The sequence below is a fragment of the Channa argus genome, chromosome 4 (genome assembly GCF_033026475.1).
Source record: "Channa argus isolate prfri chromosome 4, Channa argus male v1.0, whole genome shotgun sequence".
NCBI lineage: Eukaryota > Metazoa > Chordata > Actinopteri > Anabantiformes > Channidae > Channa > Channa argus.
In genome coordinates, this window is record NC_090200.1 from 10,772,392 (window position 1) to 10,798,945 (window position 26,554).

General features: G+C 40.7%; 1 protein-coding gene across 21 annotated transcripts in view; it reads right to left on the minus strand.

Annotated features, from left to right (window-relative positions):
• LOC137125738 (neuronal cell adhesion molecule-like) overlaps nt 1-26,554 on the minus strand; it is a 72,623-nt gene that overhangs the window by 17,752 nt on the left and 28,317 nt on the right. For 13 of the 21 annotated variants that reach the window (XM_067501656.1, XM_067501665.1, XM_067501657.1 and 10 more), the window contains exons 2-9: nt 25,647-25,721; nt 7,172-7,348; nt 5,473-5,578; nt 4,670-4,863; nt 4,157-4,279; nt 1,973-2,143; nt 1,351-1,407; nt 80-191 (exon numbers count right to left, since the gene is read on the minus strand). In XM_067501656.1, the coding sequence (XP_067357757.1) occupies nt 80-191; nt 1,351-1,407; nt 1,973-2,143; nt 4,157-4,279; nt 4,670-4,863; nt 5,473-5,578; nt 7,172-7,256 (848 nt within the window). In that variant the 5' untranslated portion in view covers nt 7,257-7,348; nt 25,647-25,721. Of the gene's footprint in view, nt 1-79; nt 192-1,350; nt 1,408-1,972; nt 2,144-4,156; nt 4,280-4,669; nt 4,864-5,472; nt 5,579-6,100; nt 6,768-7,171; nt 7,349-25,646; nt 25,722-26,554 lie in introns of those variants that run through there. The other 8 variants (XM_067501659.1, XM_067501661.1, XM_067501662.1 and 5 more) reach the window with 3 other exon arrangements.

Below are 26,554 nucleotides of genomic sequence, written 5' to 3' on the forward strand. Positions count from 1 at the left end.
AAAACACAGAGGATGACACTCGAGCAGGTGGCCACTTGAGGCTTTCGGGACTCAAGTAATGATGGATTCTTTCACTTACAGTCCTTCGGCGATACACTCCATCTCTAGCACCTGTCCTCTCAACACCATCTTGACGCTGAAGAGGCCAGATGGGATGAGGAAGGTTGGTTTCCTCTCATCCACTGGGTCTTCTATAGTTTCATACACAGATGTACAAAGAAAACTATTACAGTCTCTTCTGCACCAGTCCACAACACAGAGCAGATAGTGAAGCAGGTCCTTCACATGCACAAATGGTCCTTTGCTGTCCAGAGTGATACAATATAATGAATCCTCTGTTCAAAATGAGTCTGTAATACTTGGGCACTACATTCTTTAATTTTATGGTTAGATATAAATTTTATTGCCATGTTGTTTTATTACACTGCTCTCTGTGGGTATTTACTGCCAATTAACTATTCTCTGGGGTCATAATAAAGACAAAAAATATATTTATTTTATTATGTATGATATTAAGAATTAATAAAAATTTAAATGAAGATAAATTAAAATAAGCTTTTTTTTTTCTTCTTGGCAAGGAGGCATTCTTAATAATTCATAATAAACTCATAATAAAAAAAAGTAAATTTCAGCAATGGTGGCAAAGATGAACAATTAACAACATGGCACGTGAGTGATTTTATGAGAATTAAACTGATTGCCTTTTGTTGGTTTAGACAGTGTGTGGGATGTGTTGGCATAGAGACAAACTAAAGACCCTTGAAGCAATGAGAAATAATGCAAGATGACAAAAAGATTAACAAGTGATGTGCAGTAAAATTAGTCATGGCAGCAGGTAAAGAATCACTAGGGAAACAAAGATCAGAGCTGGATGTTTGACAGAGTAATAGGATGAAATGTATCGTTTGTCATCACAATAAGGATTTTGAATTCTTCAGTTTATTACCTGGTTACTTTATTTGTAATTTGACTTTAAAAATGTTGACATCGTTGCACAATCAGCTCAGGCTATACTGGAATCATCATGCAGTACTAATTTAAGCGGTTAATAGAAGGAAGTGAATGGTTTAAAGGGGTTTCGGTCAGATAAAGCAGGAGTGGACACGGGACAGATAATTTAACCTGGATTCTTGGGTTTGAAGGTTGCTGTTAGTCGGCAACAGGTAGAGTTTAATGCGCTGTGTAGGCAAAAAACACTAGGGGGTGCCAGAGGTACCTTACCTCTAAATAAATCAGTGTGATTGCCAAAAGCCTTGGGGTTAAAAGGTGGAAGGGTTGGTGTTAGTGGGTAAAAGGTTTGGAGTTTGGAGCTCTAGGTTGGGGGTAAACAGTAGGGGGTCCAAAACTCACCACTAAATAAATCAGTGTCATTGTAAAAATCTGCCATTGTGTCATTGATTGCATCCACTGTAACACAACAAAGAAATTAAACACACCACAAGTTGAAAATCATAAGAAAAAAAAAAACACACATGCATTGACAAACTAAAATGAGTATTCATAAATGAAAACTGTCATAACAAAACTTGAAATTATTGAATGGGGGGTGATCAGTGTAAGAGTCAGCATGAGGAGAATCTTTTGGGAAGAGCCTGCCATTACGTCAACTGCAAATGCTAAAATGAATAAGAGCAGTCTTTGTTGTTGGTGGAGAGTGCGTATACAGAATGTGTCAGGCGAGTAAAAAAAAAAAAGAACGTCTGTCTGGCAGACAGGGCAAGGTGCCGCCAGAGCTCTGACAATATATCTTTTCAGTGCGATGGCGACCACTGGCGTCTCTGTGGATGGCATCAGAGATAGGAAATGCTGTTTCCCTCCTACGTAATGATGCTTGCACATACTACTGGAATTGATCCACCTCTGAAAGATTACGCAACCAATGTCACACGCTGTTAATCTCAGTCATACTAGCTCATTACACCTCCCGTGCATTCCAGTGGCTTCCTCTCGTCACAGACAGAGTCATACTTACGGTTGATGACCTTGACGGTGATGGGTTGTTTCTGCTGGATGGTTTGTGTGTGGGGGAAGCGGGCGTAGCAGATGTAGTCGCTCCTGGAGTCCTCTCGAAGTACATTGGAGAAGTAAAGGTCTCCATTCAGGGACTGGGACACCCTGCTGCTCTGAGGCAGCCTTTGGAAATCTGAAATGTACAGCAAATTGAAATATTCTGAAATGTACAGTAATATAGCGCTGACGCCCGACAGCTGGAAGGTTGTGGGGTTGCGTCCCCAGCCGACCGTGGCCTTTCTGTGTGTAGTTTGCATGTTCTCCTTGTGTGGGTTTCCTCCGGGTACTCCGGTTCCCTCCCACAGTCAATAGGTGACTGGTTGTCTGTGTATGTCTTTCTGTGTTGGCCTTGAGATAGACTGTCTAGGGTGTACCCCGCATTTCACCCTAGGACAGCTGAGATAGGCTTTAGACCCTAAACAGGATTTTTATTTTTTATTTTTTTGTCCTTTCGGCTTATCCCGTGAGTTCATCGTCACCACAGTGGATCACTGTCCGCATATTGATTTGGGACAGTTTTACGCCGGGTGCCCTTCCTGACGCATCCCTCCCAAATTTCTACTGGGCTTGGACCACTGCACAGCTGGGGATGGGAATGGGCTGTTAGATTCAGTGTCCTGCCCAAAGACACTTCGACATATAGGCGGGACCGGGGATCCACTTACCCTGTGGTCTGTGAATGACTGCCTTACCAACTGAGCTAAACAGGATATGCGATATAAATACAAGCAACAGCAAGCAATATAAAACCAAGCTGTGCTGTTTTCTTTAAAGGGTCATAAATAAAACACAAAAGAAAACATGGAAATGTCCTTAATAACAGCGTGTATTTGGATTATCAGAGTAACAATGACATTTTTTATGTAAAATACGTCTTAGAGGGCAAAATCCCAAACCCTAAAGAAATTAGACGGAGTTGTTTAAAAAACTTCATCTCCAGCTCAGTCACAGGATTTATTACACAATCCTCCTCAGCAGTCATGTACGAGTATAAGTGAGACAATCAAAAGTTCCACAAAAAGTACTCAGACAGTGAGATTTTTTTCCCCCCCCCATGGTCAAAAATGACCTTTTATTCCCATTTGACTTTTTAATTCTCATCAGGCAATGTTGAGGAGCATGAACACTCAATAAATTCCTTATAAAAATAGAAGTTCTATATTGGCAAATATCAATTCACATGTAAGGTAATTTCATATTTAATAATTAGGACAAGGTTATGGTTGACAGAGGATAAGTTATGGTTTGCTGGGGAATAATACTTGTCTTTATCCATTAAATCTTCAGTATGTAATTTTGTTCAAATATAGAAGTAATCACTTTTCAGCCGGGTTTGCCCTTCTAACTCAGACAATTTGAACATTTTCTACTTGCAGTTTTCAGTTTTATTAAAATTTGATAATGACTAATATCTAAGGGTTGTGCAGAGCATAGCAGTGGCTAGAAGCCAAACAGGGACAAACTGGGCAGAGCAGGGAGAGGCCGAACTGGGCTGGGCAGAGTTGATTGATTTAAAATCTCTAGGTAGCACTATTTTAAAATACATATTTACATAAGAAAACATTCCTCATGGTCCCAAGCCCATGGTTCTATGTGATTTATACATTATTTCTAAAAAATACAGCAGCATCGATATATTTGTATGAAAACAATTTCAAACAAATATATCTATGCTGCTATATTTCACATGCTGGTCTTGACCTACTGTTTATAAGATTGTTGACCATTTACAAATGAATAATCTGCTGTTTTTAATTTATTAACTGATTACTGTGCCTTTGGGTTCTTTTCTAATGTACAGTGTTTTCTAATGTGGGAAAGTAGCTGATGTGTGAAAGTAAACATTTAACATAATCATAGCATTATAATGTGTAGATTTATTTAAAAAAAACATTTCCTTCATAATAGTTATTTAAGGACTTTAAGGACAAATTATTAGCATAAATTAAAGCAATAAATGTTAACAACTATAAAAACATTTTTCTTAAAGTGATTATAATTTGCAGAAATCGGCCTGAAATATAGATCTACTGGACTGATTCTTGGCAGACACATTACATAACAACAAGTGCATATTTCAGGTGAGATGAGGGGATTTCTGGTGTTGATGTCTTATCATATGATCATCCACAAATGAATTACTCACTATTGTCCATCCAGAATATGATGGGGGGCGGCAGGCCAGCAGGGGGTCGACATGGCAGCACCAACGATACACCCTCCTGAACAACAATTGGCTTGATTTTCTCCTTTGACCACAAGGGGGATCCTGGATTGGTTGGAGGAGGACACACACATCAGTGGGTGAGGGGACTAAAATATGCGTAACATAAAATATGCGTTTTAATCTGCTGACGTGATGACAGAGGTGACAAGGCCAGATCAGAGGAATGATAAATGACAATATGCTAGAGGGGAAAATACAAAGGGATGTTCAGCTCTATCAACTAGTACATCCTCCAAAATAAAACATGCAGTTTTCTGCGTGCCAGCTTTACCTTTCAGGAGCTCTCTTAACAGGGAAAATGCAACTTAATTATCAGAAAAAAGAAAAGAAAGGAATCGATTTAAATGTTTTGAGATATGGGTGATAATGTTAAAATGGAAGAAAGGAAAAATAAAAACGTGGAGATAATTTAATAAATAACACTGCACTTACTGGACTGTCGCACGACTATGTTATTGGAAACAGCGGTTCCATGACTGTTTCTTGCTGTGCACTGGTACACCCCCTCGTAATGGTCAGCCTTCTCCCTGCTGATGTCCACGACCAGGGTCCCAGAGTGAGCCCTCATGTTCACGTTGGCGTCTTGGTCGATGTCAAAGTGGGTCCCATTTCTTGTCCAGGAGAAACTGAGAACAAAACCAGAACATGGTTAAAAAGGGTTAATAAGTCATAAATAAGCCATAAACCATTTAATTTGGATCTTTTCAGGAAATGCTTTGACCAAAATCTTCAAGATCGAAATTAACATTTTCAAGGTCTTTAAACAAGCCTCCAAAACATTTGGGAGTGAAAGCTTTTGTTTGTCTTTCCAGGTTTCACTTCTTGAGGATTACCAAAAACCTAGTTGTAGGGTTTAGGTTATGTTAAAGTAGTATTTTGTCAGTGAAGAGGCGCACATTTACAAGTACGGGCAGTTCTAGTCCCAGCAAATAATTAGATGTTACACAGAAACAAACAGGAGAAGCAGGATGGCGTAATTTAAAGCAAACAATTCAAAAGGATTGGCTGAAACCAGCCTCTGGCAAGGACAGAAGGTGCAGAATAAAAATATCATCTGTATTTATTATAACGGTTTGACAAGCCAGAACTTCATTCGTTATACTTCAGACTAAATTTCTAGAGACTTGCTGTAAGCTGAGACTTTCAACTTGAAATTTCACAGATGGTGGCTGAATCCACACCTGGATCTTCAAACAGCCCCATGAAAGTTAACTCGCACTTCATGAGGTTCCTACCTGGGATGAGGATTCCCCTTCGCCTCACAGTGGATTATAATATTCTCTCGTGGGTCGATGATGTAATCCTTGGGGGACTGATGAGTTATAGTCGGTGGCTGCGGCACTAAGGATAAGATAAGAGAGAGGGTGATATTTAACCATGACCTTTACTGCGTAACTAAGGCTTTTTCTGTGGCCACACAAGCAGTCATTACCAATTGCATGCAGACTTACCACAATGAATCAGACCAGATGGCTGTTTGCTGACAAACACAAAAAGCTCTCATAATGTGTGCAGCGGCAAAAAAGCATGCAGAATGCCGGGAACATTTCATTTTATTGTAATGATCCGACACTTAGTGTATTCCTGTCAGTGCTGGGGAGGTAACTAATGGACTTTGACAAAACAAATGATACAATAACTCATGCTGTTTGCAATATTGCTCTATGAAAAAGGCAAAAACAAAAACAGGTAAAGCACCAAACAAAGAAATCATGCACTAGACTAAAGGCCACTTCACATCAAACTCAGCATCTTATAACATAAAACAGACAAAATATAATAGAAAATGAAGGCAGGAAATTAAAAAAAAAAAAAACACTTCTGAACAACCCACTGCAGAATTCACATTACTGTGTGACTTACATCTTTCCAGAACTTTAGTGTTTTCCCCAAGAATCAGCAAACAAGAAGGACAATTTGTGACAGTAAAGAGAACCAGACATTAGTGGTGGAACATTTCGTCCTGCATTATTTATGCTTCAGAACAACGTTTGGACAAGGCCAGTTCCCAGATGAGGATTGCCAGCCTCCAGTGGTCAACAGCTCCAACCAAACAATGTGTAGACGATCTACACTGAAAAGCTGCATGGCTGGAAGTCTGGTAAATGATTCTTTTCCACATCAATCAAAGTAAAGACTGTAAACACTGTGTCAACATTTTAACTCTTCTTCTTCTTCTTTTCCTTTCGGCTGTTCCCTTTCAGGTGTCATCACAGCTCTGCATCCTCTTCTCTCACACCCACTAACTTCATGTCCTCTCTCACTACATCCATAAATCTCCTCTTTGGTCTTCCTCTAGACCTCCTGCCTGGGAGGAGGCAGCATCCTTCTACCAATATATTCACAGTCTCTCCTCTGAACATGTCCAAACCACCTCAATCTGGCCTCTCTGAGTTTATTTTCAAAACATCTAACCCTCTGATGTACTCACAATGACATATCCGTCGAAAAAAAACCAAAAAAAAATCTGGTAGTGCACTGGGCACTATTTTTTAGACAAATTATTGTTTATTAATTCTGAAAATATTCAGGAGGTTAATCAATAATAACATCCCGTAGCCTCATCCCATGCAACCTGTTGGCTTAGCTTAGCATAAATGCTGTAAAGAGGGGGACAACGGTAGCCTGTCTTTGTCTACAAGTAATAAAATCTTCCTCCCAGTACCTCTACCCAGCAGTTCTATCTGCTCTGTTTAATTCATACAAAAACTGAAGTATAAAGTAAAGAGTTTTGCCAAAGAAAACACTTTTCCTAGTGTATCCAAAACCATCTAGTTAACTGTAATAAAAGCTAATTATAGTTATTATATTTGTCATATCACAAAGAAAAACAGCAAATCCTTACAGTTTGTTAATCAACAGCCTATTATAAAAATGAACACTATGAGTGCCGGGACATCAGGGCTAAATCAATTGCGTGTTCTGTTGCCTTACGGTCTAGTGGGACCTCCAGTGCAGTGGCGAGGTGTCCCAGGACCACCACCAGAAATGCTGCCTCCATCCTCCTCCTCTCCATCATCGGTGTGTGACGCGAAGGTCTGCCCCCCGAACTCTGCAACGTCACGGCTCCCGCTTAGTCACGGCGTCCAAGGACACGTGTGCGCTCCCCAACTACACAGAGAGGAAGAGAGACCGACAGAGATAAGAGGATCAACAAATGGAGCAGAGATTACCGGGTCGAGTAGCACATCCAGCAACTGAGGCTATCAATCATAATACTGAGTTTGTTCTTGTTTGTGTTCAACAGCTGGTGAGAGAGGGAACGAGAGAATGAGTGAGGTAGGCGCATACAGCTCTAGCCACAGATCGATGTTAGTTGCCATGCAGTGCAGTTTGCTGGAAGCTATCTGTTTGATCTAGTGCACTCCAATAGGGACCGACGGGGACCACATGGGCTCATTTTGCTCGGCTAATCACCACTGTGGCCACGATGCCATTAGGCTTCTCTGCCATATCGATCACATTGGCCCGTAGATGACAAGCCAAGGTACAAGACAAGGGGACTCTCACTTTACTTTCCATTTCAATCCAGCTTTATCGGTTTGATTGACTGACTGAGTGAGCCAGAAGCAAACTGATCTGCAATGAGGTCAGTTTTCAAACACAGACACATCATTCTTTTATGAGACTGTTGTGGTGGGAACAATCACATGTGATTGGGCGGATCCTGCGTTTGACATCTTAGCAGACACAATTCACTGGATAGATGGTACAGATGGTAAAACATTAACAGGGTGTTGAAGTTCGAACCTCAAACAAGTCACGTCACTTGAACAACTTGGTAAAAGGCTAATTGGCCATTACCTAAATGGAAATTAAGTGAGGATTTTCTTTTGTTGCACGACAACATCTAATCATCTAGCCATTACTAAACTAGTGATGCACGGTGGTTGCACCATGAATGGGCAAGAAACCGAAACAGAGTGTGATGTTTTGCAGTGTAACTTTAATGTGTGTAATCAACATTGAAGGTTGCAAATTGTCCTCTTGTCGCCAGCCAACTCAGTGTTACCACATCACGGCTTCATCCACCCAGAAGCAATTCTTTTTTTAGACAAAGCTAAACAGGCATGTCAGGAAAATGCAAATGTTTCCTGAAATAATCAGTGTCAAGAGCATCAAAACCAGAATGTGACCCAAGCTTTAGAAAATTATTATAACCACTGACTGCAAATTGCTTTGCTCAATTTAATTCTGTTTTTACTCATATTCATCTGCATAATTCAGCACTGTCACGGCAAAATGATCAGTATAATCCATTATTTTTATGTGACTGTGAGCACAGCTTGCAAATGATAGGTAAAAAAGAACAAGGAAACACAACAGAGAAAGATTCATTTTCTGCAGCCTGACCTGCTTTTATCTTGCTCTCCTGCCTGTCTTACCCAAGGCATCCACTGGCACAGTATTAAAATGTCACAGCTTAATTTAGAGCTCAGGCAGACCAATTTGCTGCACTAACACAAAAGCACACTATCAAATTGAGATATTAATGCTGGTTACACATTGAAAAAATCAAACAGAGCCCATTAAAGGTGGAGCTACATCTTATGCTCTTCTGCCTTTGGGTGCAGGGTGGGTCAGAGCTGCAGATGAGGTGGTGGAAGCTGGGTCTGGGACCAGAGGCTAGAGAGCCAGGCAGTCAGACCCTGGCCTAGTCCTCCTTGGGGAACTGATGTATTTGTTAGAGCTGCCCTCTAGTCATGATTCAGTACCCCCCAGAGCCAGTGTCTGGCAGCATGGGAAGACACCAAGGCTAACATCTCCTGCCCCCAGCTTCCACTGCACCTCTTAAGGGAAGGCATGCATTATTGGCCTAAGGCAACCAATCACAGTGTTGTCTACACCATCAGGCAGCTTCAGCTTGGGACATAAAAAGATCCACAGGGAACGATTTGATCAAGCTCATTTGTAATGCTGTATGCAGGGTTGCTGAACCTGAACTGAGCAGAAAACCTGCATCAGACGCTTACTGTTAATATCCATTTGCAATCAGCTAGGAATTTGTAATCAGATGTGATTTATACAATACATTAATTGATAAAGTAGGGTAATGTTTGGTAAGTGCTGACAGGATAAATAAAATAAATTACAGGTGGAACTTGGCAAGGCACACATCACAGGTGACACGTAAAAAAATAGCGACAGCTTGTGGCAGCAAGAGAATAAATATGTTAATTATACATTTATTGGTGAATCCCCAAAAGCCTGGTGATTCTTATCTGGAAAAGAGCCAGGGCTTCATCCAGGATTCATTTTCCAATTTAATGAGGTGTAGAAGCTCAGCTCCAGCCGGTCAGCATGTGTGCATCTTAGTGTGTACATACGTATATGTATGCCTGTATTCACTTGTGTGTGTGCGCTGTCATTATCACAGTGAGCTGCAGTGATATAGGGCCAAATGCTCATCCCTCTCACAGTAGGGTGACAGTTCAAACTTAAGTGGGGCTCTTAAGATGACAAACCAACCACCTAGGCCTGAAACCACTCACGTCCTGCTAAACAGTAAGCACGAAAATACTAAATAATAACCAGCTTTTACACCATTTAAATGAAGTAGCTGACTATTCATGTTGCTACAGTAATTCTAAAGTTTCCCTTTACTACTATGGCCAGAGGTAAAGGTGTGCGCAATAACTGTAAAGACTACTTTAACTTAAACAAAAAAATACTAAGAAAATACAGTTTAAAGCTCATTTCTCATTTGAATGTACATTTCTTTCATAATCAGAAAATATCCATCACTACTGTTGAACCTTCCTATGCATCTTGGCCTGACACAACCAGAAAAGCCAAAGTCAATAAAGCTCACTTGAGTGCAGACTGCTGAGCCTGAGATAAAACCACAGTACTGTTTGGAGTGCTGTGCCAAAAGCTGTCAGACAACTGATAAAATCAAAGAGGAAATAGTCTCTTCGAGAAAGAAACACGACAGGGTTGGTAAGGACACATAGAGTGGGGATTTTTTTTAGCTATTTTTCAAAACAGATGAGGCCAAGAGGGTGGCAAACTGAACTACTACTTTGAAAAATAAAAACATAAGTTACTAAAAGCAATAACTCATGATCACAACTGTATTTTAAAGGGCCATATGAATGGTTTGGCACGTTTTGACTCTTTGAACCTTCATTTATTGTTCCTCCTGTAGGGAGTGGAAACAAGCTGTAAGAATTGACAAAATATCACCATTTCACTTGATATGTTGAAGGAATTTTAAAATACTGTAGTTCCTACTAACACATCTAACAGATGTGTAGCAGCATTAGCATTCATGTCAAGTTGTGCTTCTGTCCATCCTGTGAAGTGAATTTCCAGCAGTTCTTTTATTTAACTCATTATTGCAAGCAAAAATACCTCACACCAGAAAAACTTCTAAGCTGAATTTACTTAAAATTAACAGAACTTACAATTTACATTAACTAGAAAAGCCATTTTGATTCTAATTAATTGCTGTGCTGTATCATGTTTTGTAGTGTAACTTTGTGTGTCGGTTGTTGCAACAGGCACCATGAAGACAGTTTTAGAGGGTTTTTGATGCTGATGCTGGGGCCCAAAACAGTAGTAAGACTAAGGCAAAGCACCAAAGATGCAGGCTGCAAAACCAAAACAATGAGTTGAAAGAGACTAAAATGCCCCTTAGAAGAAAAATAATCTACAAAATCAGGTGGTAATTCTCGGCATTTTACAGGGATTATTGTTTTTGTAAGGAAATTTCAGGCCACCCAGCATTGATTTTCAAAATCACAATATGTCTCTATTTAGGAAACGTTCATTTAATCTGAATTAGTAACCAATTTAAACATTAACAAAGACTTGAAGTTCATATTTGATGGATCAAATATTAATGTACATTTTAAAAGTCATCCCATTGATTATTGTACAGTTCAGATAATAATGCAACTCAAAGGCTGAAAAAACAAAAAAACAAAAAACCAACAACCAACAAAATCACATCCAAAGCAGAAACACAGCAGCATAGTTTTCAAAATGGAAGTATATTGATGTGGTGGTAAATGGAGCAAAACATGCTAAAACACAGGTCTTGTCTAAATGCCACCACACAAATTAACTAGCTGCTTTTTACAGTAAAAAATAATGTCAGCAAAGTGAAAGGCTGTAATGTTAATTACTGTCTACAGCCTCTATTATTCAGGCCTTGTTCTCTTCTCTCTGCTAATTTTTTTCTGTGGAGAAAACACTCAGCTCTTGTGTAAAAGCTGTATTGAGCTGTCCAGCCTCTCATTCACCCAGCCTCTTCAATTACTCTATGGTCATTTTCCCATGGCCAGCTACTTCACCATCCCAAAACTAATTGGTTATATGCACGTCAAAGATGTAGCACATTTAGCAATGCACGCACACACACACACACACACACACACACACACAAGGGGGCAAAGACACATTTATGCATGCTGGCCATGAGGGTCAGGACATTTCTGAGCACACACAGAAGTGACAGAGGCACGAGCCTTTAGAACTGAAGCACACTGCAGTGAGAATGAATAGCAAGGAGCACTGAAACAGCCCGAATGAAAATCCCTTACAGCAACAGATAATGCTGCACCTTGTACTTTATGCTTACCACTAGCAAAGATATTGCTGTGGTCTGTGCCAAATAATAGTGATGCAACACTGCAACACTGGTAGAATCGCTGCTGTTGCATCAGTACTGTACGATTTTAACATCTATGATGAAAGAAAGGCCTTTCTCTCATGCCAAGCACCCTAATTAACTCCCATAATCGGTGCTATTGATGGCTCATGCAATCAGGGGTTTGTGAGCCTTGGTATGGCCTTAATAGAGCAGCAGGGATCCCCTGCAGACGGCTGAATATGGGGGTATAATGATGAGAATGGCTCTGCACTCAGGAAGGTGGTGATGAGAAAACGGATACGGTTGGAGGAGTTTATTTTTCTGAGGCTGCTCCCTATGCAGCTCAGGATGTCACTGCCTGCTATTCATGCCCAGGGTTCTGTTCCCATTCCTCTGTGCCATTAAGCATCTCTGGGGGAGTAGGAGGTCGCTTCAAGGCCTTGTTGTAGAAGAGAGAGACCTTCATTGGGTTATCAGGGTTTGAAAAGCCACAATCATACAGTATATGAATGAAATTTATCATCTAAAATGGTTACAAAGCTCTTTTTAAACAAAAGCTGCCCTTGATCATTCTATGGATTCACAGTTAAAGTAATGGACACGCATTAGCTGTGATATATAACATTCAACGTTCACCGGCTTTGACTAATACGTCTCACAGGCCTTTATCTACAGCTACAGGATCGCCACAGAAATTCTGGAGGCCGGCTTCAGCGTGCGTTTCCCATAATCTTCTCATTAGCTTTATAATTGGGGACTGTATGCAAATAATTGGTGTGGTTAACATATGAATTGGGGTCCTGTTGTTCAGGGGAGACCCTGCAGCTTGAAAACATCGTATGCACTATATAATACCAGACAATAAAGCCTCCTCCACTGTAAATGTCTTGTTTACATCCTACTCTTTATTTCTTTCGTTGGACAAAACCTGCAAGCTAAAACTAAGCTGTTTTGATCTGATTCAGATTATATTAATCTAAGTCTACATATATTTACTAATAATAAATCCTTGTTTATGCTTCAAAGAGCCAATCCAATGATTTTACACATCATTAACCTAAATTTGTGGTTTTGGACTTAAGGGAACACAAATTATTGAGAAAGGATGTATTATAATATGGCAGTGTGAGGTTTCAAAGACATCAGCATTTACCATGCAAGGAATTTCTGTCCGATTAAGTGGAATGTAGGCTCTAGTGGCGTTGATCCTTACTGGGAAATAGAAAGGAGCAATTTTTAGTTAGTTTTGTCTCAGGCAGTGTAATATTAAATCCCTGGAAGAGGGTTTTAAAGATTTGTTGCTCTGTTTTCAATATTCTTCCTCAGCTATCAATCTACCACAAGTTTTAATGCTAACAGGCATCTGCTACTAATGCAACATGTCCGGCAATTTGTTTGGTCCTCCTCCTTTCACAGAGCACCGCGCATTGGCATTCACTAGGCTTCATCCCCTTACACAGCGAAAACACTCCGGGATTCGCGCTCTGTCCCCTTTGCCCAAATGCTAATCACTGCCGGCGCCGGCACTTCTGAGAGGGGCCTTCTCTTTAGCATGCAGATGGAAGCAGCATCACAAGATGGAAAGGTGGTGTTAAGGAGAAAATCCCTAACTGGACAACCGGAATGAAACCGTTTTGCTTTCATCTTATCACTGCAGACCAGCTAAATATAACATATTGTTAGTGAGTCACATCCTCACATTATGCCAGCACTCCCACTGAGAGGCTACTCGTTACTGGGGTGGGTACGTGAAGTCCTACCTTTCTCCTTACGATAATTGCTTTCACTGCTTCACAGTGTAGCAAAAGCTATAAATCATTAGTTAATAAAATAGCAGTGGCAGAGAGGTTACAAAACGTTAAGTCCCTAAAGTGCATTCGTACACGTGTCTGACACCTGACTTGTACAGTAGCTCATTACTGGAGCATCATGTGAGGTAAGACACTTTTAAAAAGCATTCATTAAAATGAGATCAGGAGGGTGAGCAGCATAAGGCTCAGTGAGCAAGTGTGGATCTGAACTTGACCTTCATTTGATAGCTAATCTCCACACTATAATTACAGCTTAAGAGAGAATGCTGCAAAAACAGTGCAGCTCGCGCATGTATGTGAATTAATACTCACTTAAATCAATTTGCATACACATCCTCCTTGTTTATGTGTGTTCCCAGAGTCAATGGGTCAGTGTGGGATGTCAAACACTGAGGACGGAGCTCGAGTGTGCTTGCCCTGCCACATGAGTGTGTTGTGGGTGAGGCCATTCATATGCTGAGCAGAGGTTCATTATCATGAGCAAATGTAGGAGAGTGGGAGGAATGCATGCTGACTAGTTTTTTAAATAGCTAAAAGGACTCTCAAAATCCTCTGCATACAATGTACAAGACACACTTTCAATACAGAAACATAGCAGCTTCACGAGAGTCATCAACATAAAACTAATCTGCAGCAAAAGACAGGAAATTCCCTTGGTAGAGGAGAGAAACCTCTATCCAGACATGGAATCAGAGGCAAATACAGTTACAATAGTTATACAGTTTATTCCATTATATCCTCACACTTCAGCAAATGCAGCAAATGTTTTACAGTTAAATATAGGAACTCTCCATATCCTTTCAGCAGAGTATTGCCACTCAAACACGCACTCCAAAAAGGCACTCAGTATCCATGGCAATCCCCCGTCCTCTTGGATCTCCATGCCGACAAAAAGATGTCAACCCTCTCATCAAACACAAACATATGAAAAAAAAAGGGGGGGACAAAGGGGCCTAGAGCCATTTGTCATCTCATAAGTAACCTTGGAAAGAAACTGTACACTTAACATCGGCTCAGGCCTAAAAAAAATGTCTAAACCTCCTCTGAGCTTAACAAAAGAGGATATGATTAAAATCTCAGTTTGCATGTCTGCACCGGATGGCTTACTATACATGTGAAGGGTTTCTCAAGATGGGGCCAATATGTGGAGTTTACTTTAAGCTTAGGGGTGCAACAAAAAGAGTCTGTGTGAGACAGGCAGTGCAGGAAATGTTCACAACAGACACACAAAAACTGGCAGCTGTGATGCTTTGTACCAAATGAATTCCTGTGGGCCATGTCAGCCGCGCTAACAGAGAGACAGTGTGCTCAGAGTCAACAGTTAAAGCAACCAGGCCTTTCTAGAAAAGTGCCACTGTGTAATAAATACTCTTCTGGTGGAATTTAAATTGTGCTGATACAGTATAGATGAGCAGCGATGGGTCATTTAGAGCCGCGTGTGCTTTGCGTGGTACCATTCAGTCTGGCAAATTCTGCCGACAACATCAGATAACAAAGCGTGGACAGTGGCTGTACAGTCGAGCAATCTGTTACCACTGCAATTTGACAATGAGAAAAGAGTAGGTGGACAGATGGACAGGGGTCTTGTGTGTGTGAGGACAAGCTCAGTTCTCCGTTTTAGACAATCCTGAATTTAGTCCAATTAAACTTTTATATAGCGTCACTTCACAACAAAGTCATCTCAAGGCACTTTACATTATAAGAATATAAAAATATATAGAGGCTGGGGTTAGTGGAAAGTGGAGAGAGAAAAGAAAAGAGCAACAAAAAGAAACAACAAAACACTGGACAGCTTGTTAGGACCAGTAGCTGCACACAGGAAAAACACACGGCTCAAAAGCTGGGGACGCCTGCAAAAAGGGACAGAGAGGGAGACAGACAAGGAGAAAGACAACTATGGGAGAAATAACACACAAAGTGAATGCCATACAGAGGAGGAAATGAGCTCAGTGCATTAAGGGGTCTAAGCCTATAGCAGCATAAGTATAACTTACTATTAGCTTTATCAAAGAGGAAGGTTTTAAGCCTAGACTTAAAAGTAGAGACAGTGTCTGATTCCGGAGTTTGATAGCTAAAGGCTCTGCCTCTCATTCTATCATTGGAAATTCAGGGAACCAAAAGTAGGCCTGCATTCTGAGATCGAAGTGGTCTACGGGGAAAATATGGAAGGTCTTTTATACATGATGGAGCCTGACCGTTTAGAGCTTTATGTGTAAGAAGCAGGGTTTTAAATGAGAAGCTACTGAAGGCAAAATATGATCTCTATTGCTAGTTCCAGACAACACTGTTGTTGCAGCATTTTGGATTAAATGCAGGCTTTTTAGGGAAATCAATCGTTTCCTTAAATTTGTTCACAGCATTTTCAGATAAACATCTGCTGTTGTGGAATTATTTTCTAATTGCTCTATATTCCATTATTGTAAATTCAAATGTTATTAAAAAATGGTCAGACAAAAGGAAATGATGGGGAAATACTGTTAAATCGTCAGTTTCAATACCGTGTGTGAGGACAAGGTCTAGCGTGTTACTATAATAGTGAGGGGGTTTATTTACATTTTGGGAAAAACCACTTGAATCTAATAATGCAGTGTTAAGGCAGTTACTGTCACGTCTACATGAATGTTAAAGTCACCCACTATGATGGCTTTATCTGTACTAAGCACTAAATCGGATTAAAAGAAAAAAATCTGAAAATTCAGTCCTAATCTCTGAATAAGGGACTGGTGGACGGTTCGCAATAACAAATCGAAGTGTTTTTTTTTTAGTTTTCCAGTTTGGGTGTGAAAGGCTAAGACTAAGGCTTTTAGGGTTTATTGGTAAGGTTGCTGCTACTCCTGTATTTGATACATTTTACTCTTTTTCTATATTTTACTATATGTAGTCAGAGGAAGTGATTACATTTCATCTTAAGAAAAGAATATTTGCACTCAAACCTCAGGGGGCCACTGGGAAAGGATTTGTCCAACAGTTGTTCAGATGTTTCTATCTGGATCAAAGTGGTGGACTAACTAATTAATGAACAGACATTGCCATCCCCAGAGTCATTTGGCACTAGCGTTGCCAAAAAAGGGGCAAATTAGGGTAGCGGTTGTCAAGCAAAAATCCACCAACAACATCAGGAAAACACTGACTTTGCAGTGGATCAATCTGTTACCACTACATGCTGCCAGAACATGTAATTTGTCACTGAGAAAGTAGCGCTGAGAAAATCCCCAGCAGGTGGACAGAAGCAGTGAGGTCTAGTGTTATTAAGTACCACCTCTATATTCACTGAACGCCACAAAAGGCCTCTCCTGCTGCTCCCCTCCTCCTCCAGCCCCTTTCCACTCTACCCCACCTGTGTCTGTGAAAGGTCAGCGCAGAGGAGGGTCCTCATCCCCTCCCCTGGACCCACAGCTCCCACTCCACAATCAGCCACAGCAGCACTGGAGCCCAGTGCCAGAAAACTCAATCAAAGAGGGGCTTCAGAGGGCTCCAGACCTCTCAAAACCTTCTATTGTCTTCCGAAGGCTTCCCTACACCGCGGCTGGTCTATATGTAACACTGTAAGAGGAGTTGCTCATTACTACCCGTCCCCACTTCCACTTTGTCTCTTTTGTGCTGCTGACAGAAGAATTCAGTTGCCCAGTCGGGCCTATAAAAAAAAAAAAAAAAGAAAAGAAAAAAGAGTGCAGTTACATTAAAAACAGAAAGAAAGAAGACGAGAAAGGCGATTGGTTTGCAGGAGTGATGATAACAAAAGTACTGTATATATTAATATTCACATTTGATTTGAGAAAGCTACATAACTGTTGCCGGTTGTGTCACTGCAGGACAATTTAATGTCATGTGTTAAAATTTGCAATTCACCCTATTAGCTAGTGAGTATTGACTGATAGACACACCGAACCACAATGTGTGTGAATGTCAGAGCATTCCATTATCACATAAAGGAAGCTCTATGTAGTTGCACTCTCTCTCTCTCACAGCCCCTCCTCAGCTCTATTCAGATACTGCAGGTGAATACAAATCATTTCCCCTCCACTGCTTTCCAAAAGGACTCAACATCCAATTTTAGACACAGAGAAGACAAACAATAGTCCTTTCAAAGTGTGAGAAAATCAAATCATGCCCTTTTTTACTGAAACAAGACGCAATCAGGAGTTAAAGCTTCCAAAATGTTAAACCAGTTCAGAAAAATGGAAAATTGATTTTCTTTTTCACACGAAGACACAAGAGATCTGTGAGAAAAGTTTATACAATTGAAGTGAACTGCTTTGAAATGTTCATACAGTACATTTCTAAAGGGAGCAATAATTTTCTGTCCACTGATTTCTGAATATTGACTATTGAATACTGAATCCAGCAACAGGTTGAGTGAAAAACAGTCACACAACAGGAACAGCAGTAAGTAGTTACATTAATAGGCGTCTCCATCTACTTTTGATGTTTGTGTTCTGGAGAAAAAAGGTTTGTGAGCAAAAATTAACAAATCAAATGCAATAAACATTCACATTTGATGATCAAATTGAGTAACTGTAAATAATATTCAGTAATCAGCAATAAGCACTTTAGCTAATAAATAATGATTTACATGTGATCATTTCAGCACTAGTTTAAAATGATACCAAATTATCAGATATTTCCATCAGTTTTATATTTACTCTATAAAGTGTGATTGCACACCTAGTGCCACCATTAAGTACTGATCACTGACCTAAATATTAACTCTTTTGATTGTAGAGCTTGTTTTTAAACGTTTTTATGTCATTGGGTCTAATCTTTTGAAAAAACAAAAATGAAGAGTGTTTTCCTACTTCACAACTGATGTAAACAGTTAATCATTTAGCAGATTAGTGATTTGTTTTTCCATCCTCTGAATGTTGATTGTACATGCAGAAACGGTGCCAATTAAGAAGGTAATGTTAAACACTTTTAGATACTTCTCATTAGCAGAATCACACTGAACAGAATGAAAGTAGGACACAATTCACAAAATTTGCAACAGGACACACAGACGTGTTGCTTAATATGAAATGAATGTGTGTTGCCAGCTGCACTCATTCAAACACTCTTTCAGCCAAGTCTGAATGAGCTTTGATTACACTGGCTTGAGCTACGGCCACTGTGTTTCACGAGTCAGGTTTTCATATGCTAAACTCAACAAACAGCTCAGGGGAAGGCGGACAAATCATCAAAGATAGCCCTGAGTAAACGCCTTTCAATGTATCTGAATTGAAGAGCAGCGTTGTGAATTTTCATTTCAAATCCTCCCCTACCACAGACTTCTGATCAAACTTGATCTAATTAAATTCGGAGGCTCAGAAACTTGTGATATTTTACCAAAAATGAAACAACAGGGAGAAAGAGAGATATCATCTCCCTTAAGGGAATGGAAGTATTTTTTTGTTAGCAAGAAATTGGGTGACCCCATTTTATTTGAAGCTATGATTTTTATGAAACTAACACAGGGGATTCTGGAGATTAAAGAACACAACGGAAAGCTCCTGGTGGTGACGGCTGGCACTTTGCCGAGGCTTAGTGTGAACTTCTATCTGTCTCATGGGTCTGGATGACTGAAATGTTGGCTAATGAGTATTAATGATTCTAATAAAGGGCTTAGCTTTCTCATAAAGAGAGTGCCTTCACGTGCTGTACAACTCTTTGTAGGTTTAGCTGAAGATGTGAGGACTGAAGAAGGCCTTTAAAGTTTCCTGGTGTTTTTATGATTTCCCTTATCACGTACATTATTTGGAGATTCTGAGCGGGTTTCGAGCGGGCTTGGTGTTCTGCCCAGCGGGCATCGCAGCTCAGAAAAAGCACTCTATCCTCACCAATCGTTTGGCCCCATCACAAATAATGGCTCCGACATGAATTGCTCCATCAGCCTATATTTGTCAGATGGTGATTCCAGAGGAAACGTTGCTCCCATTTAACACTAACAGTGCACCAGGCTTCCGCTAACAGCCTCTGACCTGTGTCTGTGTTTGACTGGATGAGGCTGGTCACTAATGCAGGAGAAGTATCTGGTGAGTGTTAGATAATGCCTGAGTGAGGCTGTAGTTGAACTGGTGGACTTTTTTGGGGGGGGGGGATTAAATCTCTAAGTGCAGGTACAGAAAAGGTCTGGATTAGGAGGTTGAAACTGCACAGATGGATGTGTTTGTGACTCGCCTTCGGGGAAAGAGACCAGGGTGTTTCAGTTTGCTTGTGCCCCCCAGGGTCAAGTATGATAGAAGACTGAATTACTGCAAGAAACAAATAATGGTACAGTATCTTTACAGGATGCACCTCTTCCTCGCTCTTTACACATGAAAAATAAATAAAAATTTTTTAGGGGCACCTACATACTGCATGGCAGAAATGCTAAACAGCATTTCTGTTGTGGGTGCCACCTGAAAGTCATTGATACTAGTGCTGATATGATACAGCTGACACAGTATCTGGGTTTAATAACTTTAAAAGTCTATCAATCTGAAAATTGGTCTGCTCTAGCACTTTTATCCAAAGTACATGACAATGTTGCTTCACATTCACCCATTTACACTTTTGCACACACACTGATGACAGTGACAGCCATGTGGGGTGCTCACCAGACCCACCCAGAGCCCCTTGGGGTTCAGTGTCTTGCCCAAATAGACTTGAAGATGTAGAGGGAGTCAAACTCCTGCCCTCTGGTTCATGGTCAAATGCTCTATGAACTCTATGAGCTAAAGCCACCTTACAGTCTGCAACTTGGATTAGCTTTTTTGTCTGTGCCTTTGTTGTCCAAAAACAAGGAAAACTGCACGAATTGCTATAATTTCACCAGGCGATGTCACACGTGTGGTTGACTGACTTACTTCAGCTCCCTGTACAAAGTTATCTGAGCATTTGGGGCAACATTTATTAAGCATATCTCAACAAAGCATTTTGAAATGAAGAATTTTTTCCCACGGATGTGTGCAGGCAGCCAAAATGAAGTCTGTCATTCAGTGCTATTCCACATGCGGATTTTGATTTAGCTACAAGCTGATAATATACAGTATTTGGATCCATTCTTAAAATGGCAAAAGAACCAAATAAAAAGATATCTAATATTTATTACAGATATTTATGAATTGTTTGAATTGTTACACTCAAAGCAGGATTTTCACTTCTGGCTGATTTCACGTCTGTTTAATCCACCTTCACAGAGCATGTGATGGAGGATGAAGATGATGTGGTAGATTTACCACTGCTCATGTGAGTGTTCTTGTCTCAGGACAACTGTCAAAGATTATAAAGATGTGTGAGCATCAAAATGTTTGTACATTGACAGTACAACTACTTGAATAATAAGATATGGATTTATTTAAACGACTTTGGCTATTTTAAATAACAGTTTGGAATAAAAATCTGACGCCCCCACGTGCTGTAATTTCAACTTTTGTTGTGAACTGTACGGACAAGTGGGAAAGTTGTTCTTACAGTTATTCAAACATTATCACAGCCCTGAATCTAAAACACCTCATGGGTGTGCAACTATTTTTAATGTTAACCACACTGTTTTTCATGCTACAACAAGTTAGAATGGTTCTGTTAAAAAATAGTGATAAAAGGTGGTTTATTTGAAGCCTGCAGTCAAGTAACAGTAGTAACAGGAGCAACAGGAGGATGTCAGTACCGTCTGTACATGTCTACTCATTCCTGAGAAAATGTCTAAACAAGATAAGTAAGTACAAACATCTGTGTGTACAATGGTTGTGTAAAGGCTTTGAATTATTTAGAACATCTGTTGGCAACAGCTTAGTGTAAGAATAGATACTCAATATGGAAATGGAAAGGATTTAAATTCAAGAAGTGGATTTTATTTCCAGTCCAGATTTTATAAAATGCAATCAAACTCCGACTGTAATAAGAAAAAGATGTTTTATGTCAGTCATGTTAAAATTCAACAACCAATAGTGTGGAAATAAAATCTAGATAATGTGTGTGTTTTTTTTTAATATATATATATTTTAGAAGATAGAAGCTTGATGTAATTTACCATGCAGCAGAAAACCCCAGACAAACCTCTCTTCATAGCTTTTTTTTTGGTCACATATTTACCCTTCCTCCCTTTCTCAACAGGTAGAGAGAGATTTCTCATTAGAATCTCCTTAGACGCAGGTGAGAGAGGGGTTACATCTAAATTCAGCCATTTGTATTCCTCCACAACACCTGGGGAGCAGGCTGTTTATATTGATGGGCAGATTGACTTGGCCTTGGACCAGGACTCATGCCTAACAGCCTCATAAATCATTTTATTTCTTAGAGGCCCTTCAAAACAGATAGATCCCACCAGCTTATGACTGTGTAAAGACAATCATCTCAGTCCTGGAGCCACGTTGAGATCCAGCATCAGACAAAGGGCTCTGGAGGTTACCCACAGTGTGAAGAGAAATCCAGAGGGATTTTAAGAAATGCGGGTAAAAACAACCTCAGTTCATGCAATGTAATTTAGCCATGCTGAATAATAAACATTCTTTAGGGTGGTCACTGTCTCTCAATAAAGAATTAAAAAACAAAAAGGACATTAAGTTGAAAAACTACCCTTTTTCTTACGGAGTGAAAAATGCAGCTGTCTCACCCCATTGAAGGAATAGTTTGAGATTTTGTAATTGATTTCTTGTCTAAAAGTTTATAACAAAGATTAAAAATACTATTATTTGTTCACTGAATGTGAAACTACAGCCAGGGGGTGATGAGCTTAGCTTAGCGTAACATGACTGAAAGCATGGGGACACGGCCAGCATATGTCTGTCTGACAAAAAAACACCTAAGACTCACAGAATATTGGATACTTAGAATTAGGAATATATCTCCACCCAGTTGGTTTGGATTTGATTTAATATATCTTTAGTAACCAACATTTTCTGCCACAGAAAAGTTTGGCTCGCAGACATCTCACCTCTCCCTTCCATGAGTCTCCCACAAATTGGTATCAACTCTCTGCTGTCGACAAATCATAAATAAAATCTTAGAAATACAATGTTTCCTCACCCTTTGTCTGCTTCTGTGTGTGGATGTCAGGGGGGCGTTCAGGAACCAGTTTTTAGGCTATAAACCCAGAGGTTTATACAAGCATGGAGAGAACATGCAAACTCCAGGCTGCAGCCAGCTGGGGCTTCGAATCGGGGACCTTCTAGCTGTGAGACACGCAGCGCTAACCACTCCACCACCAAGTCTACTTAAAATATTAAACTAATTGACTAGTGGCAATGGAAAACAAATAAAGACCAAAAAAATAAATAAAAAAAACTGGCATCCAGCAGTGCAAATGATAAAAATGTACAAAGCTGCAACAGACAATTGCACAGAGGACAAGTTAGAACAAGGCTGAGAGGAAAGTTGCGCAGGTGAAAGAAGGAGAAATGAGTTGGGAGCAGGTGAGGACATTAATCTAAAGATGCGTGTGTGTATATATAGAATACTGTTTCCTCAGACTCTCCAGGCTGTCTGCTGTGAGTCAGCTGTGCTAAAGCTGACTTTTTCCCCAACCCTGGAAGACGGAGAAGGAGAGCAGACCTCCCTCAGGAGGGGCCTCACTAACCTCTTTCACATCACTCAGCCTCTTTCTTTCCCTCGCTGTCTTTGTATCCATCTATTCATGCATTTGTTTATTCATGTCCTTCTTTCTGACACTTAAACCATGTCTCCCAGCACTTCCCTGTGTCTGCTTCTCATGCAACCGCAGAGACACTGAAAAACACACACAGCCACTCTATCACATTCACACGTGGTCTCTTTCTCGGATTCACCAGCTCTTAAACATAACGTGTGCAGGCAGGCGTGTTGACACAGAGAGCCGTCGGAGAATTGTCAGGTTTGTATCAAAGAGACGTATAAGAAATATCTTGGCACAATCATCTGAAGTGACTTGTACTGGAAGCAGCCCAGCGGCCCTGTGGGTGTGTGTGTGTGTGTGTGTGTGTGAATGCCTCTACTCAAATGCAGGTCATGTGTTGCTGAGTAATATCAGTATTTTCTAGCTAGATATGAAAAAGCTGCTGCTTCCCCTATTGCAGATGAAGACAATGTTCAGCCACATTGGCATTAATGGAGGGTAAATACCCCATGAATCAATGGCAACATACTGTAGAGAACACAGACAGTGAAATGATCATACAAGCTAAGAACAACGTCAGATTCAACTGTAGAGAGAAGCCAATAGCAAACAACACCAAATATCTGGTTGCAAACCGTTTGCATTCTGTGGCTGTCTAAGATTTAAGACAAACACGCATCAGTAGATAGTTGGCATCTTCCCTGTTGTTGTTCTGCCAGGCCTGTGTTGCAGCCATCTGCACTTTTAGGAGCTTTTCACCTTCAGTCTGGTCTTCAGCAAGTGAAAAACATGATCAGTTGGAGAGGAATCAGGTGACATAGTTGTTTTGCTCTGCACTCTGCTAAAGCTTGCTACTGTTCATACAATATGCAGTATGTACTCAGTAGGGATGTGAAAACAATCACATCTCCTTAAAAGTGAGAGTCAGTAATATTCTATTTTAAACCAAATGTGTAAAATGGAAAGTGCAGTAATTCAAAAACACCTTGAAATAACTGTATGTAAAAAGATGATCAAATTTTATTAAAACATACAATATACCACACTCCATGATGGAAACCAGTGACAGACGGGAGTATGGAGGTAAACACAAACCTCTGCAGCTGTCTACTGACTAACCCGGGAACCGAATGCTGCTGCTCACAATGAAGGCTTCATGCCTCTGTGTTTTTCAAAGCGCACATTCAGTCTGCAGCTCCTAAGTGTGGCCCTCTATGATTCGACCACTGAAAACTGTGGACTCAGCTTCTCTTGGCCTGCAGCAGGCATACAGAACAACAGCCAGCTGCCACAGGGCAATGACAAGAGAACAGATAGAATGAGACACATACAGACTCACACGCAGACAGAGGGAAATAGAAAAAATGAAATAGACATAAATGGATCAACTGAGAAAGAGAGAGAGAGAAACAGAGAACCCCACCCGATTGCCAAAAATAAATTGAACGTAGCACCAATAGCAGAGGACAGATGAGTTTCAAGCCTTCAGAACCCCTTTGCACTCTCTGTGTGCATCCTCTGTGCCCGTCTCGGCCTGCTGCGAGGCCGAGGTAGGATCCTTCCTTTATCCTTCACTGGGTGGTGGACACGCACATAACACTGTGTCGCCTCCACTCACAGAGCTTTGGATCAACTCTCCGCTTAAATCACAGACGCGTTCAGCGCTGCAGAATGAGGGAGCGAACTGCAGGTTATGGAGGGTCATTTTCAAAAACCCTGTGTAAGCTGGCAGCCAATTCTCTGGGCTTTAATGCACACTGAGACCCCGTGCTTCAGGGAGCTACTTTAGCTCTTAATTGTACAACTGCCATTAGGGAACGTTTCTACCTCTGCACGCTTCATAATAACACATTATTTGAGAGGCACTGCGCGCAATTTACGCTCTAAGTGCTATTTTGTGTATTGACGCCTACTGTCCAAGCAGTGGGTGAGGAGGAGAGGAGAGGAGTTACCGTGACAACCATATGCATCAGACAGAGCTGGACACGACTAAACCCAGTTTTGTTTTTATTCCCTGCCAAACGGAAGCCAACACAAAAATGCATTTTGCCAGTGGACAATTGCAAGTCGAGCAAGCGGTGACCTTAGACTTAGAACAAAACAGCAAGCATCACAACAGAGGCAGAAGTAGAAAGTGTTGTTGCTGTGGAAAGGTTGGAGAGTCATAAGGGATGCAGGAGCTCTACAGAGAGTGTGGATATTAATACATTCACACACTGGCAGTAGCATAGATGTAGATATTTGGACTGGAGACACTTGCCAAGGCATTGCAAACAGGGCGACATTTGTGAGTGTTCAGATCCTTCGGGAGGGGGGAAATGCCTTTGAGAAAAACAAGAGTGTTCAAGTCTAAAAGGCCGGACATCGACACCGTTTTGGAAAATGGTGATGGAGCTGCTTTGATGAGGAAAACAAATCTAAATTCTCAGTCTGAGAGAAATGTTTCCAACTTACCAGAGAAACACAAATCCCCTTGCTCCTCTCCTTCTCCCTTGTTGGTTGTCTTCCTCCTCTGTGCTTTTCTTCAATCTGGTTGAACAAAAAATGAAAGTCACAAATTTTAGTATTTATAGATTTCTCTGGGACTTTAAGCCACCCGGATAGGAAAGTCCAATCTCCCATTATACAGTTTCCAGGGAAAAGTTTTGCACAGCTGTGCATATTTTCCAACACCCAGCCATGAATTTGACTTCACAATGGGCCTTGTGCTCTATGTTTGGTTTTATTATAATCTGCTAAATCCTTTTCACATTGGAGGTCTCCCGCTCTGTCACACTCACACCACAGATTACACACCAGGATGCTACAACGAAGTCTCTCCTTCTCATCAAATGCTCCCTCTTCAGATGAGAGAGATTCGGTTTATAAAAGCACGATCATCCGTGAGTGTGTTGACTCTTTGGAAATGTACTTAAAACACTTCCAACTGTGACACGTTTTGGTGGTTTAAAGAGAGAAAGCAAACATCCAAGCTGTGTAAACCAGAGTGTGGACATGGATTTTCAGAGGCTGAAGTGTGTAATCCAAACTGATAGACACAAAACCCTCTGGCTGAGAGCTGGAGGAGAGACACATCTCCTCCCCTCGCTGCTCCTCTTGTCTTGTCTCATTTTCTTGATCTCTTCTTCTCTTATCTTACTCTCTTCTGTCTTTACTCTCTTTATACTCCCTTCCTCTCCTCTTTCTCATACAACCTACTGTCATCCTCACTCATGTCCTCCTTCTTATCCCTTTGTCTTCTCTGGTCTTTTCTGTTCAATACCGTCTTCGTTTTCCTTCTTTCTCCTCGCTCCTCTTGTTATCTCATGCTCTCTAAACTGCCATAACCAATCCTCTTCTCTTCTCTCATTTCATCTCCTCCT